This window comes from Clytia hemisphaerica, unplaced genomic scaffold (genome assembly GCF_902728285.1).
Source record: "Clytia hemisphaerica strain Z4C2 unplaced genomic scaffold, Clytia hemisphaerica genome assembly, whole genome shotgun sequence".
NCBI lineage: Eukaryota > Metazoa > Cnidaria > Hydrozoa > Leptothecata > Clytiidae > Clytia > Clytia hemisphaerica.
In genome coordinates this window covers 78,165-90,644 of record NW_027103553.1, presented here as the reverse complement: position 1 = coordinate 90,644, position 12,480 = coordinate 78,165, and the positions used below count along the sequence as shown (strand labels likewise).

At 36.9% G+C, this 12,480-nt stretch overlaps 1 protein-coding gene across 1 annotated transcript; it reads right to left on the bottom strand.

Annotated features, from left to right (window-relative positions):
- Nucleotides 1-2,572: 2,572 nt before the first annotated feature.
- Nucleotides 2,573-10,377, bottom strand: LOC136800346 (uncharacterized). The gene is made up of 2 exons (XM_067056980.1): nt 9,856-10,377; nt 2,573-4,432 (listed from the first exon to the last, which is right to left on the bottom strand). The coding sequence occupies exons 1-2, from the start codon at nt 10,259-10,261 to the stop codon at nt 2,685-2,687; spliced, it is 2,154 nt and encodes a 717-aa protein (XP_066913081.1). The 5' UTR covers nt 10,262-10,377; the 3' UTR covers nt 2,573-2,684.
- Between the last annotated feature and the right edge of the window lie 2,103 nt (nt 10,378-12,480).

The following is a 12,480-nucleotide window of genomic DNA, read 5'->3' as shown; positions in this document are numbered from 1 at the left end:
TAAAATATTAAGCTTTAAAGATATTTTTCTCCTATATTTTGCATAAAAATGACAGAATTTGCCGTTTTTGCGGATTCAGCGAAAGATTTTATATGAAATGTTAATTTTTTGTTATAAACTATTAACTCAAGGTGCTAGGAATAGAATTCAAAGATTTTTTGCTTTTTTCATATTTAGAATTTTGGGTTTTGTCAATGCTGATTCTAGGGCTCCAAAATACTGGTTGACCTTCAAGATGCTATATCTTTTACCCAGCCTCTAAAGTCACAGATGTATTTGCATTTTCTGAACGACATTAGGTGTAGAAAGTTTCCTATACCCCGTTTTCATAACTTATTTTCAATATCCAAGGAGCTAGAGTGAGTTATATGCAATTTTTATCTAATTTTGGTGTGAAAATATTTCCTTTAGACGCAAATATGTTATTTTGAATCTGTCTCAAACCAGCAAAAACATGCTCATTTTTAAGTATAACCATCATCCTTTCAAAATAAACAAAAATCGTTTAATTCTGATAAATCTGCAAGTCAGAATCTTCATTTTAATGAAAACCTCCGTTTTCGGGGCCGTCTCCGTTTTGGGGGCCATATACTGTAAGCAATCATCATGGTGAGAAAAAATATCTAAAATCTATTCTTAATGCCTAACAGCGGGCTAACAGCTCTTCATTCGTTAGCTTTTCGAGTTTTTTCTTCATTCGTTAGCTTTTCGAGTTTTTTCTTCATTCGTTAGCTTTTCGAGTTTTTTCTTCATTCGTTAGCTTTTCGAGTTTTTTCTTCATTCGTTAGCTTTTCGAGTTTTTTCTTCATTCGTTAGCTTTTCGAGTTTTTTCTTCATTCGTTAGCTTTTCGAGTTTTTTTCCCAAGTGGGGAGGGGATCCTAAAGGTTAGGATACAAGGGTGTTCTGTAGAAGCAATAATACTTGGGTCTAAAGATATCACTAAGGAACCATACTGAAGTGTCTAATTACTTACCGAAAATTGTCGTTAACTGTAAAATTGAAGGATTTTTTTTTAAATATGTAGCATAGACACTGAATAAATCTGTAATTTTTTGTTTAAATAATCTATTTCATATTTTTTTGCGATTTATATCAAACCATAAAAATGTCGTTCAATTCAACTGAAAATATTTGTTTGGTAAATCACGGTGAACAGGACTAAACTTTGTTTTGATTTCAATTTTTCAACGAATGCTTCAACTTTTTACCCTTTTTTGCTAGAAAGCTCCTTCTTGGTACAGAGGTACTTTGAAGCCTCCTGCTTACAGCCATATACAATCTGCGTCAAAAAATATTAAGACTTTTGGATATTTCCTCGCTTTTCGAAATTTGAAGTTGGGGCGAGAAAGTCGCTTTTGGGTTATCTGTTAAAATGTAATTGAATATTTCAATTTGGGTAGCGATTATCAACTTCTAGGCTATATTCTGAGCCTAATTGGACCATTTTTGAACTTTTGGATCCTTGAAGTCATAAGTTCAAATTTTTGCCATTTTTTGAATCTTTTTAGGAGTTTTTCTTCATTTTCCCAAACAGTTAACAATAACAATTTTCCAAAATCGTAATTAATTGTAAGACCCTACAGTATATAGCCCCCGAAACGGAAGAGGCCCCGAAAACGTAGGTCGTTATCAAAATGAGGATTCTGAACTTTAGATTGATTATTCAGAATTAGACGAATTTTGTTAACTTTGAAAGAATGATGGTTATTCCTAAAATTAAAAATAACATATTTGCGTAAGTACCTAAGGGGAGTACTTTTTTCCTGTAGGTGGTATAAATTTCCTAGGAAAAATATACTTCCGGGAGTAATTATTTCCTAGGAAATATGTACCGGCGAGTAATAAGGGAAATAAGTACTGGGGAGTACTTATTTCCTGTGACAACGGAAATTTTCAAACTTCCACCATGACTTCCACCAAAAATCCACCATGCCACAAAATCATTTTGTCCTTCGAGACGGCATGACAGTTGTCCATTGCGGACAAAGCCTGCATATCGATCGTCTTAATCCAGAGTCTCTATAACAATTCCATATGACATTTTATAATAACCATCCTCCCCGAATTTTATGAAATCTCTCTGAAAAAGTGCCAAAACCTTCATTTTCCTAGGGGTTTTTGGGAAAATCACCCAAAATCACTTAAAGGGACATTAAAGTAGCAAAATGTAAACATTGCGCCAACCACGTGTCATTAAAGAGAACAATTAAAATCACGTGTCCAAAACAAACTTGTAAAACAATTGAACAATAAAAATTAGCCATATTTGGTTTGATCTTTTATTTTGACATGTGACATTTGCTTTGATTTTGTATCCGCTGCATACAGTTTGTTTACAAATTTCGTCAGTACCGTTATGTCCCTTTAATATGGACACCCCATTTCATGAATTTTCTACAAGAGTAGCAACCCCCTTGCTTATTCCACAATTAAGCACAGGAGAGAACGGGTTAAAGGTTATTTATTGTTTTAACGAGTTTACTATTCTGCCCAAATTTTCTTAATAATGTGATCTTCAGGTATTCCACCAAAACCATGGAGAATACAGTGATGAATTCCTTAATGTGAAAATTAGATTTAACTTCTAATTTTTCGCTTTAAATATATACAAATCTAAATTGCCTACTAAAATAATAATTATCCCAGAAAATAAATAAATTGTTTTGTCATAAATTAGAATAAATTATACCATCCCCATCACTTTGAGTGAGGGTCGTTTCTCTTCAAATAATAACGAATTTCGCTCCTTTTGATTTCGTTTACGTTCATCTTCGCTCGATTTGGATCGATTTCTCATTTTGACACCTTTAGTAGATTTACTGCTTTTGCTACCTGTCGGTGTTGTTGAACTTCTATCAGAAAGGTAGTTCGAATTTTTATCCCTTTTGCTGTCCTCAAGAGCTTGACATATTTCTTCACTTTGATCGACAGCTTCTGTAATGTACTGACTTTCGTAAGGCGTCCCGTGTTTCTTGCGTGATCGAGGACTCAAAAGTCTTGTCTCTTTTTCCAAAGAATCTATATCCACCTCTCCAGCTTGTTTCAATTCTTCCGCTAAACATTCCTCCTTTGTCGGTGATAGCAAATCTACCACGTTAAAATTGATCCCTTTATCATTTATGCGTGGTAAACTCAACGCACTTCCAAGGTCTTTATAATTCTCTAACGTTTCGAAAGTCGATGTATCAACAACGGGCAACATATCCGGTCTATGAGAGAGTTCGGGTCCATCTTCGAACACCGGTATATTATCGTCAACAAAAGACGGTTCTATGTCGTCGTACGTCTCATCTAGTTCCGTCACGAAAGTGTGGTCGAAAGTATTTTCATTGGAACTACATGTATTATTCGAAGTCGTTGAAAGTTTAATATTTTCGGCACGTTCGATAGTGGGCCGTTCAGAAAACGAGGGTCGTTGGTATTTATCTCTATGGTAACCCACACCGAACGAGTGGCTTCTTTGAAAACGTTTTGGATATTCGTCGTTGTTTGAACCGTCGCTATCTCTCGGTGAGCCGATCAACGCAAACGAAACCTCCTTATTTGAGGAAGTTCGTGGTTCACGACGATTTTTGCCATTGAAACTTTTGCTTCGTTTTACTTTGCGACGACGACCAGACATTGACGGACTCTGAACGTCTGTGACGTCGCTCATGGTTGCACTGTCGAGAACGTCTTTGTTCTGAATGGTCATTGTTTCTGTTCCCTGAACAATGGGAACACGCGAGGGCGTATTGATTAGATCGTTAGAGAGAATAATACTATCAGTTGCAGTGCTACACGAAAACATCTTCGCGTGGTTTTTATGTGTTTTTTCGATCGCTCCTTTTTCTGCTTTATTGTTGTTTTTGCGAAACAATTTCCCTCCAAATGAGGTCCTGTGTAATTTAGGCGTGTATAATTCAGATATATTAGCCACGCCATCAGCCAGTGCTGTGACTTCTGTCAAAGTATCAACACTTTGATGTCGTTGAATGTTTTGATAAACGTCTCCTCCTTGTGAGCGATGATCTAAATCAGTTGGAAGGTCAGTATGGCCGTCAGTTTGTCCAGAGCTTGAAGTACGCGAGTCCATCATTTTAAACCCGATAATGGAAGGTTCAAGGCTTGTGGTGTCGTTTGTTAAAGGTTTTAAACTTGATTTCAATGAGATAACTTCATTGAGAACATTCTCATTAAACAATATAAAGTAACCACGCCCGTTATGATATAATCTTCGATTCTTGATCAGTCTCCCTAAGCATTCATGGATGATCTTCGTATCGGGAGTCTTAATCTCAGGGTAATGTTTACGTAGATATTCGTGAAGGATGTCTTTGGTTGGAAATATGTTTTGATGGTTGAGATCGGCGACGGCTTCGAACAAGGCGGTGGTTAACGACATGAAGGGCGATTGAGGGATCATCTCGACGACGCAATCACGAATAATTCCTAAAATTGAACAACGAAAAATGAACTGTACCGTTTTTTCTTCAGCTAATTGTTTATGATGGAAAACATTTTTCCCCTGCGTTTTAAAACATTGTTTTGATATCAAAATCAAATTGTCTCTACATAATAATTATCACTTTTTGAGTTTTTTTCACCTCGTGATGAAATAAACAAATATTTGATAGTGTCTTATAGATGTTAATCCAGTCGTCTCCTTGGTTCAAAAATTACCCTCTTAGCGGAACGAAAACAAACTTCTTATACAAAAGACCGCTTTCATTAAAATAAATTTAACATTAGCGCGATTCCCACCGCGTTAAAGCAAATCAATTACATTCGGAAGAGGGCTGGTGACCAATGATCGCGAAATCACCAAAATAAACGCTGTTGAATTCTATACCATCACTGTAAAATAGTCGAACGTGCGCAACGCACTGGGCTCAACTTCAGTGGCTTCAAATTATTCATAGGCCCAATTGTAGACCCCCAGATATTCACCCAATGAACAAGTGTCCCAAATTTCAACCAAATCCGACCATTTTGGAGGCCTGTAGACTGCTCCAAAGCTTTAGCCTCGTTTTGGCAAAAAACTCGTCCCCATGCCCCAAAAATCAAAATTTTTGAAAAATGCAAAAACCACACCCAGATATTCACCCAAGAAACAAGTGTGCAAAATTTCAGCCAAATCAAACAATTTTTGAAGTCTCCAGGCTGCCCCAAAGTTTTAGCCTCGTTTTGGCGAAAAACTCGTCCCCAGGCCCCAAAAATCAAAATTTTCAAAATATGAAAAAAACACCCCCAGATATTCACCCAAGGAACAAGTGTGCCAAACTTCAGCCAAATCCGACCTTTTTTGAAGTGTCCAGGCTGCCAGCCTCGTTTTGGTGAAAAACTCGTCCCCAGGCCCCAAAAATCAAAATTTTCAAAAAATGAAAAAAAACACCCCAGATATTCACCCAAGGAACAAGTGTGCCAAATTTCAGTCAAATCCGACCTTTTTTGAAGTGTCCAGGCTGCCCCAAAGTTTTAGCCTCGTTTTGGCGAAAAACTCGTCCCCAGGCCCCAAAAATCAAAATTTTCAAAAAATGAAAAAAACACCCCCAGATATTCACCCAAGGAACAAGTGTGCCAAATTTCAGCCAAATCCGACCTTTTTTGAAGTGTCCAGGCTGCCCCAAAGTTTTAGCCTCGTTTTGGCGAAAAACTCGTTGCCAGGCCCCAAAAATCAAAATTTTCAAAAAATGAAAAAAACACCCCCAGATATTCACCCAAGGAACAAGTGTGCCAAATTTCAGCCAAATCCGACCTTTTTTGAAGTGTCCTTTGAAAAATGCAAAAACCACACCCAGATATTCACCCAAGAAACAAGTGTGCAAAATTTCAGCCAAATCAAACAATTTTTGAAGTCTCCAGGCTGCCCCAAAGTTTTAGCCTCGTTTTGGCGAAAAACTCGTCCCCAGGCCCCAAAAATCAAAATTTTCAAAATATGAAAAAAACACCCCCAGATATTCACCCAAGGAACAAGTGTGCCAAACTTCAGCCAAATCCGACCTTTTTTGAAGTGTCCAGGCTGCCAGCCTCGTTTTGGTGAAAAACTCGTCCCCAGGCCCCAAAAATCAAAATTTTCAAAAAATGAAAAAAACACCCCCAGATATTCACCCAAGGAACAAGTGTGCCAAATTTCAGTCAAATCCGACCTTTTTTGAAGTGTCCAGGCTGCCCCAAAGTTTTAGCCTCGTTTTGGCGAAAAACTCGTCCCCAGGCCCCAAAAATCAAAATTTTCAAAAAATGAAAAAAACACCCCCAGATATTCACCCAAGGAACAAGTGTGCCAAATTTCAGCCAAATCCGACCTTTTTTGAAGTGTCCAGGCTGCCCCAAAGTTTTAGCCTCGTTTTGGCGAAAAACTCGTTGCCAGGCCCCAAAAATCAAAATTTTCAAAAAATGAAAAAAACACCCCCAGATATTCACCCAAGGAACAAGTGTGCCAAATTTCAGCCAAATCCGACCTTTTTTGAAGTGTCCAGGCTGCCCCAAAGTTTTAGCCTCGTTTTGGCGAAAAACTCGTCCCCAGGCCCCAAAAATCAAAATTTTCAAAAATGAAAAAAAAAAACACCCCTAGATATTCACCCAAGGAACAAGTGTGCCAAATTTCAGCCAAATCCGACCTTTTTTGAAGTGTCCAGCCTGCCCTAAAGTTTTCGGACGGACGGACATACAGACATACATACAGACATTCTCAGATTATAGCTCAACTGAAGTTGAGAATATAGAATCACCACTACTGGAAAATTTATCAAACCGATCAATCAGACAGGGAAGGATTTACAGTTTCGGTTTATATAAAGTCCAAGGAAAAAGTCCACTTCAATCAGATTTAATTTCGCACGCTTTCACGAACAGAACAACTCAAAATTATTGCAAGGGAGAAATATCATAATTGAAATGTAATTACTAGTTCATTCATATAAACAGAGTACAACTAAAAGCAAGAAAAATTCCATTGAACAAAATATTTTAAAATGCCGACAAGAAGCAATGCATGATGTTGTCATCTACCGCATAGCCGTAATTATCAAAGGAAATAATAGATACTGGGTGTAATTAAAACTAATCAACTGGACTCCGTTCATTCTAGACGCTGACATTCTCCATTGACCACAATATTTTGGCTAGGCTAAGCTTAAACTATTCCATTCTAGAGAAATTCTTACAGTAGACTCCAGTTTTTGTCAAGTACCCAAGATTATTCCACTACCGGAATGGAAAGACCAGTTAAACAACTGAACTCGATGCATTTAGCAATCAGAAAATCTAACCTAGTTGGCATCCTAAATCAGCACACATATTTTCAATACAGTTAAAAAGATTATACATAGTTTCCTCTGCAAAAAGTAATACTGCAAAGTTTGCAAGTAGTGCAGCATTTGATTGCGAAATTCCCCGAAATATCAAATGTTTTTTGGAACGGGATTTGAGAAAAATTCTGTGAACCAGAGTTCGGTTCATTTTTTGCTTGCCCAGGGAAAAGTAAACATGTTTTTCCCTGATTTCATTTGTCTGTCTACCGAGAAGAATTTTTTGAAATTCCAAATGTAAATCCCTTACGTAAGAAAAGGTCAAGTAGGATTAAGATGAAAGTCACGATCATCAGGACAGATAGCTTCGAATTAATTTCCTGATAAGATCAAAATTTGTCATAGTATTTTAAAAAATGTCTAAACGGATAGACGACTTTCTCTCGCTAGCGATTTTTTACTCTCGGCTTCTTAAAAATAGCACAAAATAGTATGAAAAGAATCATCTTATATTTTTCAACTTCAAAACTGAAAGAAAGGGAGGAGATACAAGAGAAAGAAAAAATCGATCTCGACAATAAAGACAAAGTGAGAAAATGTAACGTAGTGTCAAATTTGATGTTTCCTGAGTGATTATAAAATGTGAGATATTTTCATCATGTTGACTTTTAAAGCATTAGCCAACCCGTTATATAAACTGAGATCGCTTGATTTATTCACCAAGATTTAAATTCCAAATTCTGAAAAGCCAATGTGATATTATTCCAAACCAAATTCTCATATTAAAGAATTCTAGATACTTTTTTAATTGCACTCGAGGTTTTTTTCAATTGAGACGTATACTTAACATATATAGTAAGTTTCATCCACAAATAAACTATTTGTAGGTTTTTAGTTTATGATACTAGACGTGAGATTAAAAGATTGAGTTACGGTGGAGACAAACTTGACATTGTATTTACAGATAAAAATTTGTGCATTTTGTAGAGTGTTCATTTCAAAAGAAATAAAGATAGATCTCCTGAAACTAACTGGGAATCTCAGAAAGGATCAGCAGGGGAGAGTAAATTTCCCTTTCTCTAAACTCTTTTATTTACCTTTTTTTTTGGTAAAATGTAAAATAGGGAAGGAAGTTATCTAAAATTCAAATAAAAAATCAAAGAATTTATTTGTTTTATGGATGAAATATTTTTTCATAATTCCCTGAGACATCTGGAGGAGCCAAGCTTATTATAATATTTGTCATTTCCATGCAATCCTTTTAACATTAAAATTTCATGAGTCAATGAAAAGCCTGATCATTTTCAGAGATGTGTGAATTTGAAATATGAATTGATTTTTGACAAACTCTGTGAAATTGATAGCCCTTTTCTGTCTGTTGATAATTTCATTCCTCATATTTCAATCCAACTAGAATACATATATCAATGCTGTGCATGGAAAAATGTATTTAAACATAAGAAATGCTGTGGTATACCTTGTGTTTTAAATACATTGTTTTGATGTTTCCATATCTACATCCTTTAAAGCATCTGAGATTTTTAAAGTTTGTTTATGAAAGGAAACCGTTGTGTAAATAAAACAAAAATAGCATTCCTTCCTTTCTCATTATAGGGAGTTTGTTATTTAATACAGATTTGCCAAAGGAAACGTAGGCATCAATCACTTCCCTCAAGAAAAAACCACAGAAAAGTGCTCAACTTATAAGAATGACACTTATATGTCTATTGTAACAAAGTTCACCCAGAAAACTAATTATTTGACTTAAAGCTTGTATCATTGGTACCCTATTTTACAGTAAAAGTTGATGAAAAAGTTACTTAAAATATTTATCAAGAACCATGTCACACAGTGAAGTTTAAAGCTTATATGTTATCAAATATCTCGATATACTTAAAGAATCAAAAGAAAGTAATGGGACGTTAATCAGCAAGATACCATTACATTAATTATAATCCTCACCTTATTGCAATAATTCTAATCTCCTGCCCACTTTAACTAAATTACAAATTTCATACTTCTCTGCAAATTATTTGAAAATTAGGACTTACTAAAATCTTTTAATAAGATACCGTGAAATTGGGTAACTTGCATCAGTGGAGGCTAACATGCATAGCCCTCAAATGAATTACCTGGCTGGTCATTAAAATACAACTACGCAGCTCTGCTCGCAGCTCTACTCTACCATTTTTGTTTTGATTTAACTTTGTATTTTAATGACCAGCCAGGTCATTCATTTGAGGGCTATGCAAGTTAGCCTCCACTGATGCAAGTTACCCAATCTTACGGTATACTGTCTAAGAATAGTTTTTATCTGATAGTAGCATGTGTAATTTCAAAAGAAAATTGATATTTTCCCACTCTCCTATAAGTAACAGTAAAAAACTGTATGATAGCTTAAAATCTCTATCTCTAATTGCCCCTTTTCTACTCTGCCCTGTTTCTTTACCCTGAAGCCTGATCTGTTCTTTAAAGTACTTTTGACACTCAAATCAGCTCAAATAGGGAAATTTAGAGGAAGAGAAAAATCCGTCACTGCACAACAACCACTAAATCAAATCTAAGAACATGTTGTAAAAATTATCATATCATTATTCTAAACACAGACACTTTAGTATTTCTTACCAATATCTTTGATGAAGTAGTTTTCAGGGTTTTTCAAATGTCTCTTGATCCAAGCACGTTTCACAAGTTTCATATCTTCAGAAACTCCACTTAACAACAATGTGTAAGGGTTTATCCAACCACAGAGCTTCAGTTCGTTTAAACTTTCAAAAAGTTTGGCACCTTTGACCATAATTTTATTAGCATCTTTTAGAAGGCTGAATATCTTCTCTGCTGAAACTTCTTTGTTCTCCTTTTCTTCATCAGGTGTTTTGGGAGAAGAAGATGAAGATAAATTTCTTGCTAAAAAAGTTGGTTGTAAAAAAATTGCGAGTGTGCTACTTCCAAGAAGTGATCGTCTATAAGTGCTTCTTCCATTTTTACTATGAGTTTTGCTGCTTTCAGGTCTTCCCATTTTTTGATGCATTATAATTATGTGTTATACAAGCATGCTTCTCTTATGTAAAATGACCTTTGAAAGTCAATTGCAGTTCAAAATCAACAGCTCAGCTTTGACAAAAACTTATTTTCTTTTCTCATGTTGGAAAGGAGCTTGTGCATGATAATTACGTGTATGGCCAACATGTCCAGAGCTACCGTGCATATTATACCCATGTTACAATACACGCATTACTATAACTACACGCATTACTATAACTACACTACACTCACTCAGTTTAGCACCACCACACCCCACTCACCCCACTCACTCAGTATACTCAGTACACTCACTCAGTACTTTAGCTAATCTCAATGTTCTCACTAAACTGAATGTTCTCACTAAACTCACCCCACTCACCCCACTCACTACACTCACCCCACTCACCCCACTCACTCAGTATACTCACTACACTCACTCAGTACTTTAGCTAATCTCCATGCTCTCACTAAACTCAATATTCTCACTAAACTCACCCCACTCACCCCACTCACTCAGTATACTCACTACACTCACTCAGTACTTTAGCTAATCTCCATGTTCTCACTAAACTCGATATTCTCACTAAACTCACCCCACTCACCCCACTCACTACACTCACTACACTCACCCCACTCACCCCACTCACTCAGTATACTCACTACACTCACTCCGTTTAGCTAATCTCCATGCTCTCACTAAACTCAATGTTCTCACTAAACTCACCCCACTCACCCCACTCATTACACTCACCCCACTCACTCAGTATACTCACTACACTCACTCAGTACTTTAGCTGATCTCCATGTTCTCACTAAACTCAATATTCTCACTAAACTCACCCCACTCACCCCACTCACTACACTCACCCCACTCACCCCACTCACTCAGTATACTCACTACACTCACTCAGTACTTTAGCTAATCTCTATGCTCTCACTAAACTCAATATTCTCACTAAACTCGCTCCACTCACCCCACTCACTACACTCACCCCACTCACCCCACTCACTCAGTATACTCACTACACTCACTCCGTGCCCTCGTGGGTTCTTGCCCCCGTGGGTCCAAAAAAGAAACCCGTGGGTCCGAAAAAAAAACCCGTGGGTCCGAAAAAAAAACCCGTGGGTCCAAAAAAAAAACCCGTGGGTCCAAAAAAATCCCGTGGGTCCAAAAAAGAAATCCCGTGGGTCCAAAAAAAAAACCCGAAAAAAAAATCCAACTTCGTGGATTTCATTGGTTGGTTTGATTCCGAAATGTCTCGAAACATTCTATTGTTTGCTTGTGTGTTTTTATAGCCTGTACCAGACGACCACGGCTTTTTCCTCGACACCGTTCCAACAACAGAGTGATAAAAAAAATCGCGTGTTGGGATAGAGATAGGCTAGTGTGTTTTAAACTGCGGGTCGGTTTTAGATATTGTCTGCGGGAGACTGAGTGTTCGAAAGTCTTTTTCTCGAGTTCAAGGTAGGACAAAACAGTCGAATATCAACTCTTTCAATACCGCCAGAAAGAGAAAGTTTCCGGATTCTATAAATTGACAAATGAGAAAGTTTGTTGCAGGGCGATTTCTCACTGTTGAAAAGACTTGCTTAATTTTTGCTTTAATCGAAAGTAAACTTCATTAACTTTGAAGAGATCCCTAATCAGACCCAAATCAGGTGATCACACTAAATTTCAAGTTCAATCACTCATCACGAAAAATGACCAAATTGAAGTTCATCACGCAATTATCGGCAATACATACAGAGCAAAATTTCGTTTAATCACGCATCACGTGCCAAAATTTTGTCAAATCGTGATAACGTTCTAACTTCCAATCACGCAATCAAGCCAAAAGAACTCAGAAGGTTTTTGTTCGGCGCGAGTCTATACACATAGAGTCTTGGTGCAATTTTTTGGATCCACGAGATACACACGTAAATCTTTTGGACCCACGAGATAACCACGTAATTTTTTTTTGGACCCACGTAATTTTTTTTTGGACACACGAGATACTCACGTAATCTTTGTTGGACCCACGAGATACCCACGTAATTTTTTTTTGCACCCACGAGATACCTACGTAAATTTTTTTTGGACCCACGTAATATTTTTCTGGACCCACGAAATACCCATGGGGTTTTTTTTTTTGGACCCACGGATTTTTTTTTCGGACCCACGGGTTTTTTTTTTGGACCCACAGGTTTTTTTTTCGGACCCACGGGTTTTTTTTTTTTGGATCCACG